The sequence below is a fragment of the Opisthocomus hoazin genome, chromosome 6, assembly GCF_030867145.1.
Source record: "Opisthocomus hoazin isolate bOpiHoa1 chromosome 6, bOpiHoa1.hap1, whole genome shotgun sequence".
In the NCBI taxonomy this organism is placed as follows: domain Eukaryota; kingdom Metazoa; phylum Chordata; class Aves; order Opisthocomiformes; family Opisthocomidae; genus Opisthocomus; species Opisthocomus hoazin.
The window spans coordinates 23148167-23172029 of NC_134419.1; the positions used below are offsets into that span (position 1 = coordinate 23148167).

The 23863-nt window shown below is 37.3% G+C and overlaps 1 protein-coding gene across 9 annotated transcripts in view; it reads right to left on the reverse strand.

Annotated features, from left to right (window-relative positions):
* NTNG1 (netrin G1) overlaps window positions 1–23863 on the reverse strand; it is a 178359-nt gene that overhangs the window by 40605 nt on the left and 113891 nt on the right. For 6 of the 9 annotated variants that reach the window (XM_075422244.1, XM_075422246.1, XM_075422248.1 and 3 more), the window contains 2 exons: window positions 16998–17024; window positions 7009–7074 (listed from right to left, as the gene is read on the reverse strand). In XM_075422244.1, the coding sequence (XP_075278359.1) occupies window positions 7009–7074; window positions 16998–17024 (93 nt within the window). The remainder of the gene's footprint in view (window positions 1–7008; window positions 7075–16997; window positions 17025–23863) is intronic. The other 3 variants (XM_075422247.1, XM_075422250.1, XM_075422253.1) reach the window with 1 other exon arrangement.

Below are 23863 nucleotides of genomic sequence, written 5' to 3' on the forward strand. Positions count from 1 at the left end.
TAAAAAGTGAAGACTAGGAGAATTTGTCTCGTTTAGTCCAGGAAAGTGAAGACAGGGGCTATGACTGGGCTATAAATGCATCAAGGAGATAGCCTTCTGCCATCCTAAGTGAATAGCTGCACTAATGGACAACACTGGCACAAGAACAAATGAGTGTTAACTGGCCATTGAGAATTTCAGCTGGAAATTAGGAGATGGTATCTAGCCATTAGGGCACTGAGGGTTTTGAACACTCTTCCAATTTGTAGCAAAACCACTGATGGTTTAGAGATGTAGTTTATTAACCTGTGAAAGAGATTATGGTATGTTTCCTGCAGTAATGGAGTACTGGATGCAGTGACTCGGGAGGGCTTCAAGGTCTTGAAATTAACTTAGTCTGTAATTAGATAAAGCTGTAGCAGACGGTGTGAAATGTTTTCATACATGACAGGGGCCAAGTCCCCTGTGCTGCACCTGTGCTGCCCTTCCTATGGTATGCTGCCGATTACGTTGGGGCACCTAATGAGCCCACTGATCGTTGGCATAGGGTGTCGGATACAATATTTGTGCCTGTCTATGTTTTTATAAAGAAATAGAAATACTGGTACATGTTTATGAGCATGTTGTGCACACCTAATGCATATATATTTCTTTGGCTGTTGTCTGATGTAGTGGACTGTAAATAGCATCTATTCTTATACTGTAGAACGCTTAGCACAACATAGGTTTTGATGTTGAGAGCTGTCTTTCTGCTGCCAGGAAACATTAATTCAATCTTACATATACACATTTAGTTAACATATATGCATTCTTGTTCTCTTTAAAGTTATACTGCTAAACCGATGTTTTGTGGTTCACACCAGTCTGATAATTTTGATGCCTATAACTGCTGGAGTACAGCAAAACATTTGGTGTATCAGCTCCGGTATGCTACCACTTCACGTAATTGAGGGTGGAGGAAAAAAAGTGCTAACGTTGTCTTTTGCAGCTGGTCAGTGTGATTCAGTGTCTCAGCCAGCAGCTTTTCTTCCCTAGTATATCCGTCTTGCTCCAGTGAAAACTGCCTGTTGCGGGCAGAAGCAACAGATGTAAAAGTGGAAACTAGCACTAGCAAACAGGAGCCACAGGGAAAATTGTTACGATTGTAAGTACTTATGAGTTTGATTTTTAAAATAAGAAAGACTGGTTAGTAATAAGTAATCTGATCCTTCTGAATCTCATATTCAGAAGCAATGCTATCTTAGTCTCTGTCTGACAAAGGACCTGTCTTCTACTACCATTAGACAATTTGTTTTGGCGAGACAATACCATACTGGTATGTTTGTCACACTTGTGGCTAAACTTAATCATACTGTAGGTGAATTTAGAGGAAATAATTTAGCTTGTTTTTTGAATCAGTAACAGGCATTAGAATACTACATTTTTATGTTTCAAAAATATGTAGACTATAAAGAAGTGCCAGTAAATCAGACTATGCTACATCATCTTTTGTGTTTAAAGTTGCAAAAAGAAATTGAGAATATTCTGTGAATGAATGACTGCACTACTTCCACTCTGAAACTGTGATATGACGTTCAATAATACCACTACCACACGTAATCAGCCATTACAAAAGCACAAGAAACAAAGCTGCACATAGAGTAATTCACTCTGTAACAAGACTTGCTCCAAGTTATGCTTTGGACTGAAGAAACATCTAATAATTATGAAGGACTTAGTTTGATGTACACATGTGCTCCTAGACATACACAGAAGGACTAGGCAAGTTCAGATGTGGCTCATCAACATTAAAGGTAAACAACGAGACCAATTCTTATACTTGGTTGCATTCCTATGGGTACTGCTCTTTTGTAACAGCTGTGCTGTGTGAAAGAATGCCTTTGTCTCAAAGTTAACTTATACTAAGATACAGGAAAGCTCTAGGAATCTTGATCATCAGACTCGTAAATGCTACATGGTATAGGAAAAAACCCAGTTAACTCAAAAACAGTCTAACATCTGAACAAAGATTAGCAATGTGTGCCTTGCTGGACTTGTCAAATGCAAGACAAAAGACATGCTTGGACTGAGGCGTCAAGATCCGAAAAGCTAAAAAATGGTGCAATTAATTTGCGCTTATCAGACAGAAGTAAGGGGGGATAGCCCATCACTGTAAACCAAGTGATCTGTGGGGCGCCGCGGAGGCTGTGCAGCCAGAGATTCCTTTGGATAAAGCACAGATGGCCCCTGGAAGCGCATACCAAGATGCCCGCTCTGAAGGCGTGTCAAACTGCTGAGTCCCGCTTCTGACGACACGAGATTCCATGCCAAGAGCCAATCAATACACAATAATTGACTTCGTCCCACCTCGCAAAAAGATTTTCCAAACATATAAAAGTTGGCAGTTGATAACTCTCTTTGGCAGGAGGAGCCAAGCGAGAACTTCACCTGACGGATGGGTTGACGGGCCTGAACCTCTCTTCCCCCCCCAAGAAGGGACGCCTTTTTGGTAAGAGTCGTGCCTCTGTCAGACGTATCCCCAGGAACACATTGTTAACTAAAGCGCTAAACCATTACTTTGAGCTCAACTTTTGTAGACAGTGCATTTATCAATGGCAATCCCGAATCTGTGATACCTGTTGCTTGAATAAATTACCTACTGTTTCAACTTTGCGAAACTGTTTCAGTGAAAGCCCTTGGAGCAGCTCTGACAGGCAAGTTGAATTTGGTAAATAGCTACACACTTCACCCTTTAGACATAAACCGTTGACTAAGTCTGGGACTAGGAGTTGATCCAGCCGCACCTAGACTCTCCTCTGAGAGTTTAGAACGCAAGGGGTTCTGCTCTGAACCTCGTGACTCAACGGGAGGGCTCTCCTTTTGCTGCTTATCAGACTCCCTTACCCCTTTTAACGCGACACATGGCACAAAGGAAAAAAAAAGGCACGGCAAGTAACGATTAAATAATTCTTTTGCTAATTTTTACTCCCCTATTTTGCTAGTGCAATAATATGAATCTATTTTGCTTACCGCTGTTGGCCTGATGATTGAATCATTTTTACATCCCTCTATGTTTATGAAAACAAAAGCTATGTAAAGGGTCCTTATATGATTGAAACGGAATTATTTTCTCCACTGACTAAATGAGGTGCTACCCTAAACCAGTCAAACATAACATGTAGAACTGCATTCAGCATCATGCCAGCTGGGAAGCTAATACCCATCAATGCTGCATGGCCTTTCTAGCTTATGTGATTCAGCTTAACTAGCACACCAAGACCAGAAAGTATCCTGCTTATCAGACTCATCAGAGGCAGAGAGTAAGGTTTTTAGGCACATGTCTTTGGCTAGCAGCCCAACCACTTTCATGCACTGGCAAAGCCATGCAATCACTGAAAGAGATGGGGAAAAGTATCAAAATCAGGCTGCAAATGGTTTACCAACAATGAAATCACATGAGCATACAGTGGTAGCAAATGCTGCTTTCAGTTCTGAGTACCACATGTTGGAAAAGAGACAGATAAATTGGAGACAGTTTAAAGCTGAGTAACAATAAGGAGTAAATGGTTTAGAAAATAAAACCTCAGAGAAGAGGTAAAGATAGCTACATAAATTTAATGTGAAGGAAAAAGGGAGAAGAGATAGCCATGTTAGATTTGATAATTGTCTTTGGATGATTCAAGAATTGTCAACTCCCTTGCCAAGTCACAGAAGGACTGACTGGATGAACCTTTAAAGACTATTTCCAATGCAGTGATTCTATTGCAACAATCTTGATCCTGTTGTAGAAAGCATGATAAAATTACTCACTGAAGGAGGATTATAAAGAGGTCGATCATTTAATTGTTATATTTTTGTAAATTGAATACTTTTTTTCCCCACTATAATGCTATGCATTTACATCTTTGAGATCACGTACTAGTGTGCTGTGGGAACAAGGTTCAGCTGAAGCTTCAGCTGCAGCCAATAAAACATGAAATGTCATCACATGAAACAATGGTAAACACACATGGAAGGGAAGCGTAATTTTTAAACTAAGACAGGTAATGCATGAGACAGCTATCAGTGTCATTTTCTAATTAAAAGCACAGAGAGTATTTTGAGAAAAGTGCATTCAGAAATCATTAAAATATTTTTTCTTTTTCATTTCCAGTAACTCTGCTCCTCCTCTGTACGCTAACAAAAGGCAAACAAAGGAGATTTTATTGTAACCTTAGAAATGACCTGCTTCCTAACAAACAGTAGGGCTTGTTATCATGATCTCATCAAAAGGGTCAAACCAAGTTCAAACATTTGTTAATATCCCTACTCTTTGTTAATATGTATTTCATGAATAACAAGATATTCACAATAGCTGCAGAAAGACAAAACATCTTTATACATACTTTTTACAGATAAATTGATGAGAAAGAACAATGAGAAGATTTCAGGGTTCAGACTGTGAATGACAGATATGCACATGAAAACAGGTTGCCTGTAAGTCAGAGCTAATATTGGCATCCTTCATTATGCCCATATAATTCTATTATTTTGATAAAACACTGAAACATCAATTCAAAATGTAATGCCTACATTCTGAATTTGCACACAGTTACAATAAAATGAAGATGTAAGGCACACTTGTAATGCATTAAAAGACATAACTACACATTACACCCCATGGCATTTACAGATACTTCTTGAGGTTATGGACAATGACGCTTCATGTATTGTTTACCCTCAACTAATCTGCTTATGTATCCTCTTTTACAATTTATGCATATCAGTGAGGAAAACAAGACTCTAGCAAACATTTGCTTTCTAGGCAGCAATCTGAAAGGTTATATCCATACATTTAATTTTTAAAAACAAATGCCATGTCACTTTATATGCCAGCAGTGACTGTCTAAGAAGCATATTTGTTGTTTCCTTTGTATGGCTTATATTTACGCGACTTCATGCTTCCGTTATTGTCAATGAAGATGCCTTACCAGTAAGCTGATAGGTACACTTCACAGATACTCCAGATTCATACAGTGCAATGTTTTCACAACACAGAGCACTATGGAGTCACTGTATGAATCCAAGAACTCCTACCTCTCTTGTGGTTTGCAACTTGAACAGAAGAAACAGTTGACATAGCTAATTTAGGAGCAACCGGATACGTAATAAAATGAACAGTAAATTAGAAAAGTATCATATAGGAACAAATCAAAAGATTAAAACAAACTTCTTTATTTCCTAACTTTGAAAGTAACTTTAACAATGGTTATTGTTTTGTAAGGAAAGGGTGAAAGTTTGGGAAAATGATTTATATACTGTCAACTATTGACTCATTTGAGCTGTAATATCAAAGATAAAGAAAGGGAATGTAATTCATATGTACACACTTCAATGGTTTTGTGTTAGAGGTTATTTGATGGTTTCTCCCAATCCATTACTAATGACTATATGGTAACCAGAGTGGTCTGCAAAGGGTTTTATTAAATTTCCATGCATATTTATTCTAGCCTTATAGCATAAACAAAGAAAACACAACAAAATAACATTCTGTGTAGACAGATTTCTGTATTCTTTTCATATACTATTGTTGACTGAAGTATTTAATCTACAATAAATGTTAGACACTGTAACAATATGCTGCAAACATATAATCTGCATCAAAATGCTTTTAAGTTTTTGTGTTTTGTGCTCCCTAACAAAACATCAAAACTAAATTTATTAAAACTCTTATTTTTGGGGAAGAAACACTGAATAATATGGTGCTGTTCAAGATGTAGTTTGCAATGAGGTTAAGCCTTAGAGCACAAACAGTATGATTAAGCCATGAAATCCATTAGAAATGCTATGTATCATTGGGAATGTTTTTATTCAGAAGTCCTGTGAATAATGTAGGCTAATCCTTACAGAGAGCAGAGGAGCGGAGATCAATCTGGGGTTTTTTTGTTTGTTTAAGAAACACATGCAAAAACTTGGAAAATATAACATGGACTGAATTAAATTACTGGAATGCTAAGTATCATTTCATCAGGGATATTTAATTTAAAATATATGTGAATAATGCAGACTAAAGTAATTGCTGATCCTTATAGAGAGCACAGATCAATTATTATCTTCTGTTTTACTGGGCACACAGAAACTTGCACATATAACATGGTAGATTTTATACGTATGTGCGTATGTTTTGATTTGGTCATTGTGATCAATGGGTTCAACTACAGCCCTTCCAATGTAGTTCCCCAACAGATTCCCAATATGTCTTGTTCAGTTTAGCAGCTATTTTCTCGATCACCTTTTCATTAATTTTATTCTCTATCTATATGTGTTGCAGCACAAAAAAGGACACCCTTTGAACAGTCAAAGCAAGCCACAGGCCAGATTTCTGCAGGGATTTTTTTGGGGAGCAAAGAGCAGTAAATAGGGAGAGCAAAAGTATGATATTTTTTGTAAGGAACACTAATTTTGAAATCTGACTTACAGCTGAGTACAACTTCAAATAACAAAAAAATCTGACTTTTATTAGTCATCTTAAAATGTTGTTCTGTCTCTTTCAAAGCTAATCATCATGCCACAGTCCGTAATTTTTTGTGTGGCACTCTAATTGGAGAACACTATGAGTCTACCCTGCAGAAAACTTGCTTGTATTGTGGATGACACGCAAGCTGAGAATGTCTCTCAGCTCTCTTGGGAAAACAAAGTGGAAACAAGACATTAAAAATGGGTTTGATGTAGACAATGACAATCTTTCTCACTCAAGAATCTCGATACTTACTCAAAATATAGACTGCTGTCTAAACAAGTCCAACATTATCTAGGACTTTTTGTATATCAGTACTTACAACCTATGAGTCTGCTTTTCCAGACTCTTTGCAGTGATAATGTGCATAATCTGAGTGTTTGAAGACTCTTTAGGTAAGGTTTGTTTATGATTATTTTCTCACAGAGTAATATTACTTAACACCAGAAGAAAAATGAGTTGGATTATCATTGTTACTACTTTTGCCACCATGTGGGACTCCTTGAAAGCAGTTTCAGTAATTTTAGACCACTAAGAATTTTACAGCATCCTACCTTGGTTTGGTTTAGAAACCTCAAGGGAAGAAATATTCGGCCATATCCTATCAAACTTTGGAGGATCTGCGTGCATCAGGAAAAATCATGTTTTGTTATTTACATCTGTAATATTGTTCTAAACAGGCAAATATGGACAAAGACATAGATTACAAACATCTATTACTGGACTAGTCTAGGTTGCACTTCAACAGTACATGACTCCACAGTGAACAAGAAAAGAAGCAATTGATGATTCCCAAAACACCAAATGGACATAAAATATTGTGCATAACAGTTTATCTTCTATGGTTTAAAATACAATTTTTCTTGAGACGGTATCTTGATTTTAACACCAGGAACAAGGCAGGAACATATTCTGTTAAATCTGCTCTGCAGAGATAAAATGACAATCTCAGACAATTATGGATTTCTTACCAAAGACACATCTCTTACCATAACATCCTGTTTTAGGGCCTTTCGAGTAAATTATATTTCTGTTATCAGAAGAAATGTATTTACCCGTAGAGTGGGCTTTTTCTTTTGCTCTTATACTTTTGCATGTTATATCTATTTCCTATCACCACTACTGATATATTTTACAGCTTGATTTTTTTTTTGTAAGAAAATTAAATGTCTACATTTCTTAAAGACCCTACATAATGTATTACCTACATGTAGAAGCATTTTGTCTCTCAGTGAAAGAATTAGCTATGTCTCTTTAGAGCTTCATCTCCTTTGGTCAATGTGCTTTGGGACTGTGGGAGTGGGGAGTGATAATCCTTAGCAGAATGGTACTCAGTGTTGGAGCTGAGGGTAAGTAAAGGGGATAGGGTTGCAAAAGGAGGAAAGAAAGCTTTTCTTTGGGCCCTGATCTGGGAAATGGTATTTATACTCTCCTTATTTTTCTGTTATATTCTTTTCTTTGTTTTCATCTGTCTAAGTCTGAACATCAGATTTGGACCACATCATCAGCATCATCTGTGAGTACTGCAGTGGTTATGTCCTTTCTGAGCTGAACAGAATTTTCCTTAATGGTCATATCAGCCTGCGTAGCAGTGATATTAGTGGGGGGAGAGCTATTTCTTCATTTCTACCTACAAGGAACTCTGCTGGGTAGTGAGTAGATTGCAGTTGTCACAACCTGGTTGGCATTAAGCATCTAGGCTTAATAGATCTTTTGGAAGAAGGTGTGTTTCCCTGTTATGTTCACCTTTGTGGAAGACCTGCAGGGATGCTACACAAAAAGACTGGGCCTTTAAACATCTGATGTGGAAGTAGGACATGATTTTTTTGCATAGTATCTTCTGACCCATTTGTCAAGGGTGAAGAGAAATCAGCTGGGTGGGGATGGCTGTCCCCAAAGTCCTCCCACATAGAGAACAATGACTTGCACTGTGCCATTTACTGTTACGTAGTCTTCTGCAATTGAATCAGTCAAGTTGTGATATATCACATCATTACACCATATTCTTGCTTTTTTGTACTTTTTCCTTATCAATCAAGAACACAGAAGAAAGAAAAACCGAGCCAGTTCGGTAGATTCTCAAACAGTCTATGTATTGATCAGAAATAACCTGCCTCTGCTGGTCAGATCCACCAATTCACATGCATAGGAAGTGCAAACACAATAGTCAGAGTGTATGACAGCAGGTATCTAAAAGCCATACTAACTGAGGTGGCACAATAACCCTAGCCCACCGAAAGACTAATTCCATGCACCTGAGACAAAACCTTCCTCCTCCTCCTCATCCTCCTGAAACACTGACTGGTTATGTTAAAGAAGTTTCAAGCACACACAGACAAAATACTTGTGCAATTGATTCACTGTTAAAGTTTTGATAGTTTTAGGAACGTGTGGGCTTGACCTAAACATTTTAAAGGGACTGGACATTAGAGAATATGTATAAAAATCAGGAGCTAAAAAAGGAAAAGCAATCTTTAATGACTATACTGTCCTGCTGTCTCCTGAGCCTTTTTCTCTTTTAGCCATAGTGCATCATCAGGGTTCTTGCAGAAAACCTGTGACATTTCAGACTGGTGCTTCCAATATCCTACTTCTGTTGTTGAGTACTGTGTAACACACCTACTCCAAAAATTCACATGCATAATGATTTTCAATTGCAATGGCCTAGGTATGACCAGAAGTAAAAGTAATAGAGTCAAAGCTTTGTAATACCTTAGGACTAGTGCTCTGGAATATCTGTCATTTAATAAATTGTAAGTCCTATATAGGAAATCAGATATTTGGTATAAAATATATAATATTTCATATATAATCTTATTCTGATGATTTCCCCAAGTAATCTCTTGTCCAAATAAAATCATTAACTGTATGACAGAAAAATCAGTGTTGCATATTTCTTAGTAATCCTGTAAATGCTATAGATGCTATAGATCTGTGCTCATTTTAGCAAACCTACTTAAAATGGAGGTTGTGACTTACTGCAAAATAATTAGAAATTCCCTGACCCTTTAAATTAGATTACATTGAGCTGAGTTTCTTAATGCACATCCAAAACAATAAAGAGCATATTTACAGTCCCTGAAGATTACCAATTAAGGATTATTACTAGTGAATATTACTAGTTATTAGTGATAATTACAACCATATTAGAAGTTCGCATCTGGAGTTATTATTAGTTAACATCTGGAGGTTATTTGTTCCACCCTTCGCTCATAGCAGGGTCAACTTCAAAGTTAGACAAGGTTGTTCAGGGTCGTATCCAGCTGAGATCGGCCACGGTCTTCAGTGTCTCTGGGCTGCTTGATAATGTGGTCAATGCTTCCAGGGACCCAATGTTTCTATTATGTGCTTTTTATTTTTTTAATCTTTGGTAAAGATAATATTTTTTCTTATATCCGTATTTGTGGAATGTATTACCACCAAGATCACAGGTTTCTTGATAAAGGCATTTTTTCTGATCCTTGAAATTTTCTTTTTTTTTTTTTTTTTAAATGGAGACAACTTTAAATGCTTTATCTAAAATGTTATGTGAGACGTCCAAGTCAAAGAATGTTGGCTGTCATTCCCACAAGTATATTGGAGTAGATGAGTCATTCTTTGAACAGGCACTGGGAAGGTTCATTTAGCAGCTAGTTATTCTTTTCTAGCAACTTGTGAAAATATTTGTAGTCCTCAGTGATTACCACTAAGGGTTTTATTTGTAGAGAAGTTGACTAGATAAACCAAGCTTTTCCAGAACAGTTCCATATATGGACACTATATTCTGTAATTAAAGTCATTATTTGCCAGAATAATTAATGAATTTTGGTGTAGGTACTCTAGAAGATATATAAATCTACTGTAATATATTTTATGACAGTTATTCTGGGCAAACAAAGCTACAGAAATGTGAAAAAGTTTCTAAAAGTACTTTTTAGTGTTATTATTTAAAAGTGAAGCTACAGTAGGCACCTTTAGGAGTAGAGTTTTGTAAGCTATATGACTGAGCAAAAAATCAGCTATGATTTTAAATTTGCCTTGGAAATTTCTGCATTTTTAGTTACTATTGTTCCAAAGCAATTATATGCAGAAAATAACCATTGGAAAAAAAAAATCTTACTTTCATGAAGTAAGGAGAAACTGATTGCATGATATTTATTAGATGTGTGATAATTTCCTTTTTTTTTTTATTCTCCCAATCCTTTTTTAGGATATACAGGATTGGAATTACCTACGATATTAAAAGAAGAAAATCTGTCTCAAATATTCACTGGAACTGTGCTCTGCACCATGGGTTACATCATGGTTTCAGATTGGAGAAATAATGGAAATGAACAGGTAGTTTCAGCCTGATTCCAACCAGACAGCTGCACATGAAAAAAAACCTGACATGATGCTGGCAGAAATTAATCAGCACTTTCTTGGTTTCTCACTCTACTCAAGTACTGAGCTGGCAGTAAAATTAAAATGTATTCCCACTGAGAGGGGCTATCCTTCCTCAGAGATGAAGAGTGCAGGTGATGATGCAGTGTATGAAGACTATGTTGCTGCCCTCACACCTGTGCTCTACGGCAGACTAGCGTATTTTCATCTCCTAAACTGTTTCTGCCGACCCGGTCCACAAAAAATGCATTTACTGAAAAATACTAATAATAAATCCGTAAGTCTTAAATAATGCTCATTCTAACGGCAGACAGGGAGCCCCTGTGTTGACAACTATCATTACTTATTTAATGTATAATGACAGTAAGGAACACTAGTGAGAGACTCTGATTAAGGTGTTTTAAAACTTTCCTTCAACTTTTATTTAAAACTCACAAAAAATTTTAAAAAAGTCAATGTAAGCTTAATGATTCTCGTAGCAGTCCATGTTTCTAGCCATAGAAAACGGGCCTCGCCACTGCTTGCTTTCAGCTATGCATAGCTGAGAATAAATATCTATTCTAAAATAGAGATGTCTGCTGAGCACAGTGATTTCTATATATGATAGTGGGTTTAGCTGTTAATATTAGACAAAAAAATATGAAGAATAAATAATAATGCTCACTGAAATCAATGGCAGATTTAGTAACTGCTGGAATAATTGAGTGTGTTTATATCAGGTCATATTCTATCACTTATTGCAAAGATCACACTATCATTATTACAGCATTTCTACTCATTAGGTCTGTTTGAAGTCATGATAACCTACCTCACATAAAATTTGCCTTTCAGCAGTTTCATAACACTGCAAAATCTAACTCATCAAAAGGGAGGAAATTATTATTTTTTTTTTTATATTAGCCCTTTATTTTATTATGTTTAAAAAAAAATACTTGGCTAATGTCAGGCAATCTTTTTTGGAGCAATGTAGGAAGTTTCATACCTGTTCCTTTGGAGAAAGGAGAATTCTGCATAAATGTGAAGATGTGATTGTTTTATGGCAGCTCCTTAGCCATAACAGCTTTTATAACTGTTGGAAGAATTTAAACGCAATTACTCCTTTACATGTCCACTTGTTGTCTTAGAGTAAAAGAAAATGATATTTTTAGAGGCTTTGAAAAAAAAATCCAATGATCTAGGTCTGGAAACTTTTAGATATCAGAAAAAAACCCACTGATTTTAACAAAAGTGTTGACTAGTTCTCAAACTAATAAGGGAGGGTTCTTCAATTGTAAGTATTTCCACTAAAACGTTTGCAAAAGTGCACAATGAATTAAAGTATTTTTGGAGGAAAATATTTAGGTGCTTTCTCATGATAAAAGAAGTAAATTATTCTGTTGATAGTTTGTGGGGGTTATTCCTTTTTATTTTGATTGATTCTGCTCTTTTCTGTAAAGATGCTGAAATTACCTGGTTGACTAGGATTACTGTACAGTAATTCATAACTGATGGAGAACAGTAAATGAAGATCTTTTCTTCAAAAATCAGAATACTGATTTGGAAACCTCGTTCTTCCCTTATACTCTGTGAAATGAACTGGTTACATGTCTAAGGGACAGAAAGAAAAAGAGGACAGGGTAAAATAAAGAAATGCATTTTTTTCTAGCAATTTCTCCTGAAGCTTTATAGATAATTAGATTTTTAAACATCTTCGTGGATCATGTCAGCTCTCTATAAACTTTCCTGAGTAACTGTAGTTAAACTTGGGACCATTATATCTTCTTTTCTATTGTGTCCTATCAGCTGATTGTTTATTAATGGCTAAACCGAAGATAAGTGTGAACTAAGTAATTTCCCATATGTTACAACAAACAGAAAAAAGCACTGAGAAGACAATTTGACTGATACACTAACCTAACCAACCCAAGATGATGAAGGTAAACTGGGATGAAGAATGAGAAACAATACTAAACCGGAAGTGGCTATTTCTATTAGACTGATGAGAATGGCTGCTCTGATCTGTTACAATTGGTGGATTTGTCAAAACAAAAACTGAAAGAAAGGCTCCCCCAGTCCCACCCCGAAAACCTGTCAGTGCTCCCTGGAGAGGCATTGGTAGTTTCTGACCCTGCACTAGAAATCACGCTGCAAAGAGACGGTTTCTGCTCAGTGCTGGGGTCAGCACAGGTGCTCTGCTTACTGAACTTCAAGGGTGAAATCCCCGTTATACAGAAGAAAACTGGCTTTGTTATGAATCCTACCAGGTAAACAGAAGAATGTCTCACAGTGTCTTTTATTTCGAATGTTAAATTTCTTTCAGATCCAGTGTTCAAATGAGTGCACAATGCCACATAAGCTATCAGTATTCTCTTTCAGCCCAGTAATGTTTTAATATAATGGAAAATCTAATTGTTAAAGTGAAAAATTCTGAGTGCTTCAGAGTATTAAAAGAGGGAAAAAAAAATACTGTTACTGGCTTGGTAGTGTAATCAGTTACTTAGATAAGGTGGTTGCCTTAGACTTGGAGCCTGATTAACAGTATTATTTGTTAAAAAGTCAGTTTTGGATAAAATTGACAACATTTTTCTAGTATGTCCAAAATAATACATAGAGTCTCAAGACAACATTCAAATGTTCTAATCATAATAATGGTGTCTCAACAGTACAGCTCTCTCTCTAAAACTTGACCTCAACTAATAACAGAAAACAACCTAGTTATGCTTGTTTATATCCTACTGACATATGTGGGTGTTTTGTATATACACTAGTCCAGAGCTTGGCATTGTAATGGCTTTGATCCCATGACTGTAAATTTAATGAGAGAACTTCTCAGTTACTGCAAGGGGGCAAAATCAGGTCCAAAATACTTTGTGTTGTTATAAAAAAGAAAAAAAAATCCACTAGTATTTACTCTCATGACCTTTTAAGATATATTTACCACATTAAAATTTCATAACAAATATATAAAACAAATAAAACTGCACTCATCCTGACACTTCATTCCAGAAAAATAGCTACTAGATCTTTCAAGGTTAAGAAAATGCTAAAATAAAAGAGTGCTCATTCAGACTTTTTTTTTACTTTTGTCTTGCATTCATTATCATTAGGAAAAAAAGTTCTCTGAATTTGAAATTGGCTATAAAGAAGAACAAAAACATAGTGAACAAGGCAGAAAATACCATTTGATTATCGTGATTGCATCTTGCACTTGGGTGCATGGTCTGTCTCTAAACTCTGACTCATCTGCCACCAGCAGGCTTTAAGGTGATAATCACCCACACAAAGCCATTTGCACATCATGTCTATCCTATCCTGTATCTAATTATACCCTTTATAACAAACTGTTTAGCATAATTAGTGGAGTTATGCTTTACAGGAATAAAGACAGAAGCTATAGTTTAGAAGATTCAACTTTTTGAAGGCATACTCATACAGATTAGTAACTTTGGTGTTTGGTCACAATAATGAACATTTTAATGCACTGATCTATGTAAAATAATGTAGTATTCAAAATATTTACGTACTGTATATAAGCATTGCTTAAAACTATGAAACAGTTTTGGGACTCATTAATTGCTAACATTTTCACTAGTATTTTTCCAGACATGGCTGAAAAATGCTGAAAGGGCCAGCACTGGAATAAAGACTGCTGTAAATGACCAGAGAACCTTTTATTCAACTGATAGAAAACAGTAGGTACAAATGACCTTAATGGGAAAGCTCTGATTTTTTTTTCCCCTCTAGATGATCAGAAAGGATGTTTACTTAATGACCACTCTTTCTTTGTGTTCAAACTTTAATGATGAAGCTGCTTTAACACCAGATCCTTTGAGGTAAAAAAGGAATAGAGAATGATACATATACATGCACACAGGTAAATATAGATTTTTTTCTTTGCTTGCTTTCATTGTAGTCTTAAAAGTGTTAAATAAACACCACTTCCAGTGGCATCTTCTTTGTATGCTGGCAGTTTAGTCTTCACAACCCCCCACCCCAACCCCATCCTCCTAACGTAATAGGGAAAGCTTGAAGAACACAAAAGCCAATACCCGCCCCATTAGTGTTTGCTGCCAGGCAAAACAAACCCTAAACTGTATCTCCTGAGAGTAGCTTCCTGTCCCCAGATGGGCAAAAACTCTGCTGATATGAACACAAACACTGTATTAGCACAGACAAAAGAAGAAATCATGCAGAATCCATTAAAGCAGCCACAACTAATTAATCTTGTTTGGTTTTATGTGTTAATTGCACTTCTGTTAAATTCTCTTGGAGACCAGGATAAATTTATGGGTTCTATTCTTGTTTAATGATGATTCTTCTGTTTCTATTCTATAGGAAAAATGTTCAGAACGTTGTGTAAATAGAGCTATTTTCCCCGAGCTACTTAAGAAATAACACATGAAAAACCAAGCAGAGTGTCAGTATTTACTTGTGGTCATGAAGAGAGACTCATGCTTCATCCTTTCCAGGTAGGCAAAGAACTTTGTTGAATTCTACCACATATTATTCTACAACATTTACAGCAGATTAAAGATAAAGCGTGGACTTGCAGAAACTCTTATATTTCCTATGAAATGTTAAACAGAATTTTCTCAGTTTGTAGTAAATAAACTGTACTAATCACCTCAGTGTAAAATACACAGAGGTCAACAATGCATCCTTTCAGGTCACCATTGTTTAAAAGGTTTTTGAGTTTCCCTATTAAGTTTTCAAAGGCCAACATCTGCTGATGCTCAGAAATGGTAGATGAGGTGATGAAGGCTGTATGGAGTGTGAAGTGAAAACACAACCATATAGTCCATGCAACACAGTACTAAGAAACTACAGCAGAAGCAAACTCCAAAGAGTTATTTTCCCACTCATCCAATTTCTGTTATTAACGGCAGGAATATTCCTGAGAACAGTGACATAAACTTCTTCATTTAGTTCATTTTTTTGGTCATAAAATACATGTATAAACATAAGGTTTTGAAAATAGCACATCACGTTGCATTTGCAGTCATGCAAATGCCAAAGGAGATACTAAAGCGGCAAAATTACATTATTAAGGTTGAAGGCTTTCATTTGCACGGTATTGTCATTGATGCTGTTTCACTACTTAAAGATGCAAAAGAGATGCCATGGTGTTCAGCTGTTAACGCTGCTCTCATTTGCAAGGAAGCTAGTTTTGATGGCATTCAGCTTGCTGTCTAAAGCTTAACAAATCAGCACCATTCATGAGCTTACGTAAACTGAGCTGATCTATAAACTGACAGACCTGACCCTGCATCATAAGAAGTGAGGCAGTTTTACCCAAATTATTAGAAGCTTTTCAGTTGGATATCTAATATGGCAAATTGCATTTTACTGCTGTGATATTTTATCATTGTGATAGTCTGCATCACACAAGTTGTGTCTAAAGCCTCTGCAAAGCTGAGGCTGTAGGGAATATCCTTTCATTTCTAGCTGCCTGCTTTATTTGTAACCAGGTAACATCGCGACTGTGTGGAATTCTCAGCTATGGAACTCCGCTAGACTTACACTTGAGCTACCGTGCATTTAGTCCCTTGAAATGTTTTGTTTAATTAATCATCCATTTCCTTGACATATTAGTTCTTTACATAATGGTGTTATAGTTTAAAGTGTAATATTTTTGTGTCTTAAATGCATATAGGAAAACAGGTTTTTGTGAAAGAACACAATTCTATTTATTTTGTGCAGTAAAGCCCAGTGCAAAGGCTGCTGGAGTTAATGCAAAGACTCCAGCAGATACACTGCATTTGCTAAGCCACTTCATAAAACTGAAAGCTCTTCCATTCGCTGTTTGAATTCACATGCATGCATACCTGCATGAAAATTAATGGTCCTATACATCTATCTTATCAGCAAACATTTTTTTTAAAAGATGCTCAATAAATATTAACTGTGGAACAGTGTCTTAATTCTCTGTATAATACTCAGTTTCATAGCACTCAGTTTTCATCTGCTGATCAGAACTGATCAGAAAATCTGCCGTTGAAGGCAGATGCGTTGTCAGGAGTGACATTCTCTCTGACCACGTAATACAGTTACATGTTAATGCAACAGAGGAAGGCCAATACATAGCCCCTGCACTACAGAGCACATTTTCAGAGAAACTTCATCTACAACAGAAAGGGATGTTGGGAAATTAGATCCGAGAAACTGAATGACAATGCAAAACAATACTGGTTTTATTACTTACAACCAATACTGGAAATACTGGGTATACCTGTAAAGAAAGAAAACAGAAAAATTATAGTTAGCTGTTTGCTGTAGTTGGCTGAGCTATTACGTCTAAGATTCTGAAAACAACTTTGTCCTAATTTTCAGAATACTGTATAAATACATAGTTAAGTTCAAGCAATTGCCAATAGGTATCCAGCCCTTTATAAAAGCAGTCTTTCGATTTTTCAGTACGAGGCTGCAGGGACCACTAAAATGGATTGACAGATGGGTATTTCTGCGACCTACACCAGCTCTCTGAACTTCATGAATTTGTTCAGAACGGTTTTGTATTTCAACTAATCAGCCATTAGGTTTAATGCTCTAGATAAAAATATCAGTCATGCATGTATTATGCAGATCTAGGAGAATAATTTAACCAAGGGATAAATGCATTGCTAACTGCTTTGGCCAGCTGCTTAAATCAGTTGATACCCTCTGTTGCATTAACGGTATACAGCTATTTTTTCCCTCTTTTACCTGATGGTTATCTAAATTAAGCTATGGAAAAGAAAGGTAATTGAGTGAAACAATCTAATGGATTAAGCTGGTCGTGTTGACTAAGCCTCTTATTGATTTTTTTTTTCTGCTTTCATTTCAATTCCTAAGCTGAATTAATGCAAGGAAACCATTCCAGAAGCAGGTGAGATTTACCAGAAGAGGTGGGGCTGCTGAGGAGTAAAACTCCTCTGCTGGATTAGCAATGTGGGGTCTCATGTTGCATGACGCAGTTACAACAAGTAGCTTATTGTCAGGTCTGCCCTAAAAGGCACGTAGTACAAAAATATAGACATTAAATTTTTCCTGAAATGCCATCTTCTTTAGATGAAATGGCATTGCTAATGGCACTATTGCTAGTCTCTTGGGTTGAAGTCACAAACTGCAGATTGGTATCGAAATCCTGGATATTAGCATCCTCTTAGTTAAATACAGTTTGCCTTTTGTGAGTTTTATTGACCTTTGATGGCATGCATTTTACTGCAGGTCTGTGTCTCCATTAAACATCTGCTATACTTCTTTCAACATCTGTCATGGTATGGACCTTATTCTGCAATTAAGCAAACTGGAGCGAAGGAATGTCTTGGGAATAAATGATATTCAAGGTAAGCAAGGTTGCAGAGTCAAGTTGGGAACATTTCTAACTCGTGGTACGGCTAAGACAATGCTGTAGTAACTGCATTTGCAGAATGACGACCATAAACAGATCTTTTGTGTTTCACCACATCAGTCCTAGCGCACATGTCAGAATTGCTGTTCTATGGTTTCATATCCTATGGAACCTGTGGTCTGGCAGAGCGCTGGGCACCGTGCTGGAGACAGCACCTGCTGCTAACCAAGCCCACACTCAGATGATGTTTGCAAACTTAATTATTTCTAATTCTGCTGAGGATTAACATGTATTTTCCAAAATTTTAGAATCATGAGGTATTAAAAGCTAAATAAAAATGTCAGCATAATAGAACAATACTGTTATAGTTGTAAAAGTAACAAAAAGTGCATTTTTCAGTTAGGATAATGTAAGAGAACTTCTATCCCTTTGTCTTAAACGTCAAAAAGGCAATCAATTATCAAATAATTTTCCCCAAAGTTTCAATAGCAGCTAGTTTACATCTTTGCAAGTCATTGTAGCTGTTTTAAATTAGCAGAATTCATTTTCCTTTACACACTGATGGAAACTGCACAAATATTAGATAAAATACAGATACCGTGTTCTTGCACTCACACTTCCACTGTGAAATGGTATTTGTATTTCCTCCGGGTATACTCCCCCGCCTCAAACCTCTCTCTCCTACACACACACACAAATACTCTTTCCTTTCTCTCCTGAACAGATTGTAGCAAAGGGAGAGGTTTTCCTGCACGTCTGCTCTCCTCATTTTACTGTATTTCCAAATTTTCAATGAATGCATAGTGATGAATGTTTCCTGGGCAGAGAATAACGAAAACAAGATGCCTGCTAGCCTGAGGGGCTCTGTATTAATCTTGCAAAGTTGTCTTCAGGTTCTGTTTGTAAAGCTCTTTTGCTATTTCCATACAGAGTTTCTGAGCTGGTGTGATCTGTAACCAGCTTGATTCTTGTAATACCAGGTATCCCTGTGTGTGGTGACTGGCCTTGACAGTGCACTATTTTATGCCTTTTCTGCTAAAGAGAGTGAGAATGGCACCTCTAAGTTTGTCTGGAAAAGAGCTGGTTACGTAGGGCCATGAAGCAGGATCTACTGACACTCTGTGAAAACTGCACATATAATAGGAAAACTATTCTTGGTAAGAATGTTTCTGTGAGATCTGGAGTTACATACTGAGGCTAGCTCTTGAATTCAGCTGAGCTATATTTTGTGCAATTCCTTAGGTAATGACGCACAGGAGGGGCGATTCTGCATCTCCCTCCGTGTGAGGGTTGAGGCATGTGGGGGCCTGGCTGCATGGCTCCTCCTGCGGCACCCCCGCCAGGGACACCAGCGGGCTGTGGGGAGCCACCCAGCGCTGCTGGCCCCTTGGATGGAAACTAGTATGTTATGAGACATGGATCATTTCCAGTCAGCCTTCTGCTGAAATCTGTGAGTAATTTACAGCAGTGAAATGATGTGAACAGCTTATAGAGAGAGATGACGAATAAGGCCCATTACAACCCTTGATGCACAACTCTTTTCAGATAGACCTAAAATTAAATAAACCCAAGTGATTGCATTTATGTATATTCAGTTGTTAAACCACAGCAATGTTCAGTCTAAATCATCTTTCAGTTGAAATCACTGGGATGGTTATTAATGATAATAGTTTTATAGTGAGGAAACAGCAAGTAAAGCGTGCAAACAAAGCTCAGAGGTAGCTACTGCCCCCGAAATGACAAACATTGCAGAAGAAAGTCTCTAATACTATTTATTATTTTTGTCTTGACTTAGGGGTGGTGGTTTGGTATATTATGTGTTCACTGTAAGTGCATCTAAATATACGTGCATTACTTGAGAGAAAAAAAATCTGGTGTTTTCCTTTCATATGATCTTCTGCATCTGCCCTGTAATTTTCTCGTTTCCCCTTTTTTTCCAAAAATGGGCTGTTTTAGCTGTTAGCTACCATGGAGCTGATTATTGAGAATGGAGAAAAAAGCAAATCAGATGCTAGCAAATCAGATGCTAGCAAAGAAAGCAAGTTTTTGAATTCTTCTATAGTTTGTGTCAATGTGAAATCTGTAACACAAAGGAACAGCGTCAAGCTTTCGGTGAGAAGGGCCACACTGCTGCTTCCAGTCTCAGGGCGGGTCATACCCTGCAGACCCTCTTAACACCTCCATCATCAATGCCTGTGTGCACTTCCTGCCAGCAGTGCAATTAATGCAGTCAGGCTGCATCTATTCCTGGGCACGGAGTATGTGTGGGATGAAGGAATTACTCTGTCAACTCACTCTTGGCGACCATCTTTCTCATGGGCTTCTCTGCCTGTTCTCCATCACGAGTTAACCATGCACCTGTTGTATGACAGGGAGCCAGGGACAGGCCCTGCTGCTATCATAACACTACACCCAGCTCGCAGCTCGCTCACATTTAGGGAAAGAGTGTCACCAAGTGAATTATCCAGGTGAGGTGAATACAGCCCAGAGACTGAGAATTAAGACTGTCTCCCATGAAAGCATGGCAGGGTATGATAGGGAATAATTCAGTACAAGTTTGAATTCATCTTAATTGCTGATCAAAGCTGTGTGACAGCTTTTCTGACAAAAGAGATGTCTTTCTAGTTGCACTCTACACCACACATTTTAACTCTTGAACAGAAACAAAACATAGACTTTCCATAGCAAAGAGTCAGAGCAGGGCTGTTAATGCCACATCTGATCTTTTGCTAGAATACCTGTACTGCAGCATGACAGCACTCCCTGCAAGTAAGTCTTTTTTACCTTTGCAATGCCTCCACTGAGGCACGATTGCAACATCAGATCCTCAGCATCAATTTCAGAAGTTCTGAATTCTCTAGTAATTTAAAGCCCTGAGAAGCTGGAGGAACCTAGCTAGCCTCTTGTAATCCCTCAAAGGGAGTGATCGTTGTGATCACAGGAGTAAACTTTTCATGTATTGCCAAACCTCTATTCCGCCAAAGGACCATACACAGTGAAAGACACAATTCTTAGGCAATTTCACATGTTTCATTGCAAGAGCCCTAGAACTCCTGCTGCTGTTAATTTTGCAGCTGCTTACTCTGTAAAGACTGAAAATTTTTCAATACCCAGAAAAATCACAGAAAAAGAACTGCTTTGATGAACTTTGTTATAATCTACCTCTGCTATCCCAAGCAATATCGCCACAAATAAATGGAATAGAGAAAATATTTAGTTATTGGTTTATTGGGTAACATCTTTTAAAATTTTGACTTTTTCTCATGTTTTAGTGACTCCAAACCAGGACTGAAAGTCTCTGTCTAGGAAACTCCTAGTGAGATGAAAAGATTTTTTTTCAAGTAATCATAATTTATACATAGAATATTAGATACTAGAAACTTCAAAAAGCCTGAAACTGACCATTTTTAGAACGTTGAGTATCTTATAACAGACACTTTGTCTTCCCATACTGCTGCTTAAGGACTAGAACCCTCTTTCATTGCTCCTCTTCACAGTATACAGCAAAAATAGAGTTGTTTGAAACCAGTGATGGATGGAAGCAATTGATTTCCCAGCAACAGATGCCACCATAACCAGCATGAACAACCAACTCAGCAGGGTCATACAAGAGGGTAGAGTGCTGAAGAATAATTTTTCAAGCCCCATTTTAGAAAAATACAGCACACGTTATTTATAGTGCATTGTTTTTTAGGTATGTACTTGCAATGTTTTGCTGGCCACTGCACTGGATACCTAGTTGGAGGGAAGTTAGTTTGTAATTTGCAGATTTTCCTGAGACTTCTGTCTTCCTGAATGCTCTTGATACACTACAGTTTTGTCCCCACCAAGTTTCCCAGCCTGACACAGCTTTTGTGTGACATCTTCCTGTGGCTTTACATTTTCTGTAATCTTCATGAGCCCAAATTAATGCATAATACAAAATAGGAACAATAAGAAGCTTCGATGTTTTGTAACTTGTTATTGCATTCATATCTTCCTTTTTCTTTATGAAAGTTATCAAAAACATCAAGGAGCAACATTTTAATCTTAAACATGAGCCTCCCGTTTCTTCGAATTGAGATCATGTGGGATCATCTCTTCTACCTCAGTCATGAAGCAGGCGCTAGAAAGCTCCTTCCAGTTGTCTGGGAGAATGGAGCCCTTAGAAAATGGGACACTATCTACTTTATGAGTTTGCTCTGACAAGACAGCAGGATGTGTGATCTTTTCAGTTACAGGGATCCCTGCTACTTGGATTCCTGAATAGAAGGCCTGCCATCACACAACCTCTTGGACAACTTAATTTACCCTGGTCCTACAAGATGGCTTTGTGTCAGCAAATATTCATGGGGAACACTACAAACACAGATGAGGGTAATCAGTGTCATACTTCAATTACCATATTTTTTGCCAGAAACTGTATCTGTGGCAGCTGTGCTGCAGTGACTCCTTGTAAGTCTTCCCATTCAGGCAGCATTAAGGCTGTGTTGCTGAGACAGAGGCTGTACTATTCAGAGGGGGACCCACTGCAGGAGAAATTCAAGAAACTGACTGAGACTACCTGCCTAACTGTTGACTGGAAAGAACCACCAATGTTCCCCGTGTCCTGGTCAATCCTTTGCTTCATGTTGAACTAAGCATTAGGAAAGTCATGTAACAGCGGGGAGGCGTTTTCACGAGTATCAAGCACTTTTGGTACAAGTTATTGGTTGTGGAGGGACTGATAAAAAGTGAGCAGGCTTTGATGGATGGCAGCACAGCACAGTCTTAGACAGCTCTGTCTGATGGAGCAACGAAAATACGCGCCAGTGACGATCTAAACAACAGGAGAAAAAAAAGGGCTAATGCTGTCAGACACATATGACTGCTGAGGAGAAAAGCTATCTTGTAATACCAAGTACAAAGAAATTCAATAAGTTCACTTTGAGCATCAGAACATATTGCAGAATAAACTATCCATAGAATGTGGCAGCACAAGGGAATAAATGTAATCACAAAATAGTCAATAAGACAGAGTGAAAATATAAAATAAATGCTATGCAGGAGACAAATGCGGAAATATTGTTAGTGCCACTAAACAACGGAGCACTTAGTGTCTTTCACAAGCAAAGCACAGAAAAAACATTTTGCATTCTTCTGAAAAACTCGTGTTGACGTAAAATGAGAAGAATACAGAAACCAGCTTTATATCAAGGTTCAGGCTATGACTAGAGTATACTCTAGAATGGTCTTGTATTTTATGAGTTGTAGCTTGAAAAGCTATAATAAATTCTGGCCACAAAAAAATGGCAGAAGCAGAACAGTGGAAACAACAGAAGTTCCAGTTGGGAAAGATTTGGAAATGAACATTAGGCTTCTTGTTGAATTTGAGCAAATTTCTCAAATTCAGAGAATCTCAAGGAAAAGTTTCTTTTAATTTTGTTAAAATAAAAAAATCTGAGTGTTTCATTTATACAGCTGTATTTAGCTATATCTTATTTAAGCACACTCATATAAAAAAACCTTCAAATTAACTTAAAATTTAAAATATTTTGGTCTTAGATGGAAGAGTATCAAAGGGACACTGTATTACTTGATTATAGAAAGTGTTCCCAGGTAATTAAAGTAATATATCAAGGGAAGTTTAGGGTGAAACTATAGAAGTTAATTCTATCAACACGTTCCAGCAACCACCTATTTACAAAATTCATGCCTGACTAGGGAGAGTATAATGCTAGGGCTGCATTACTGACCACACAATGGAGATTTTGACATAA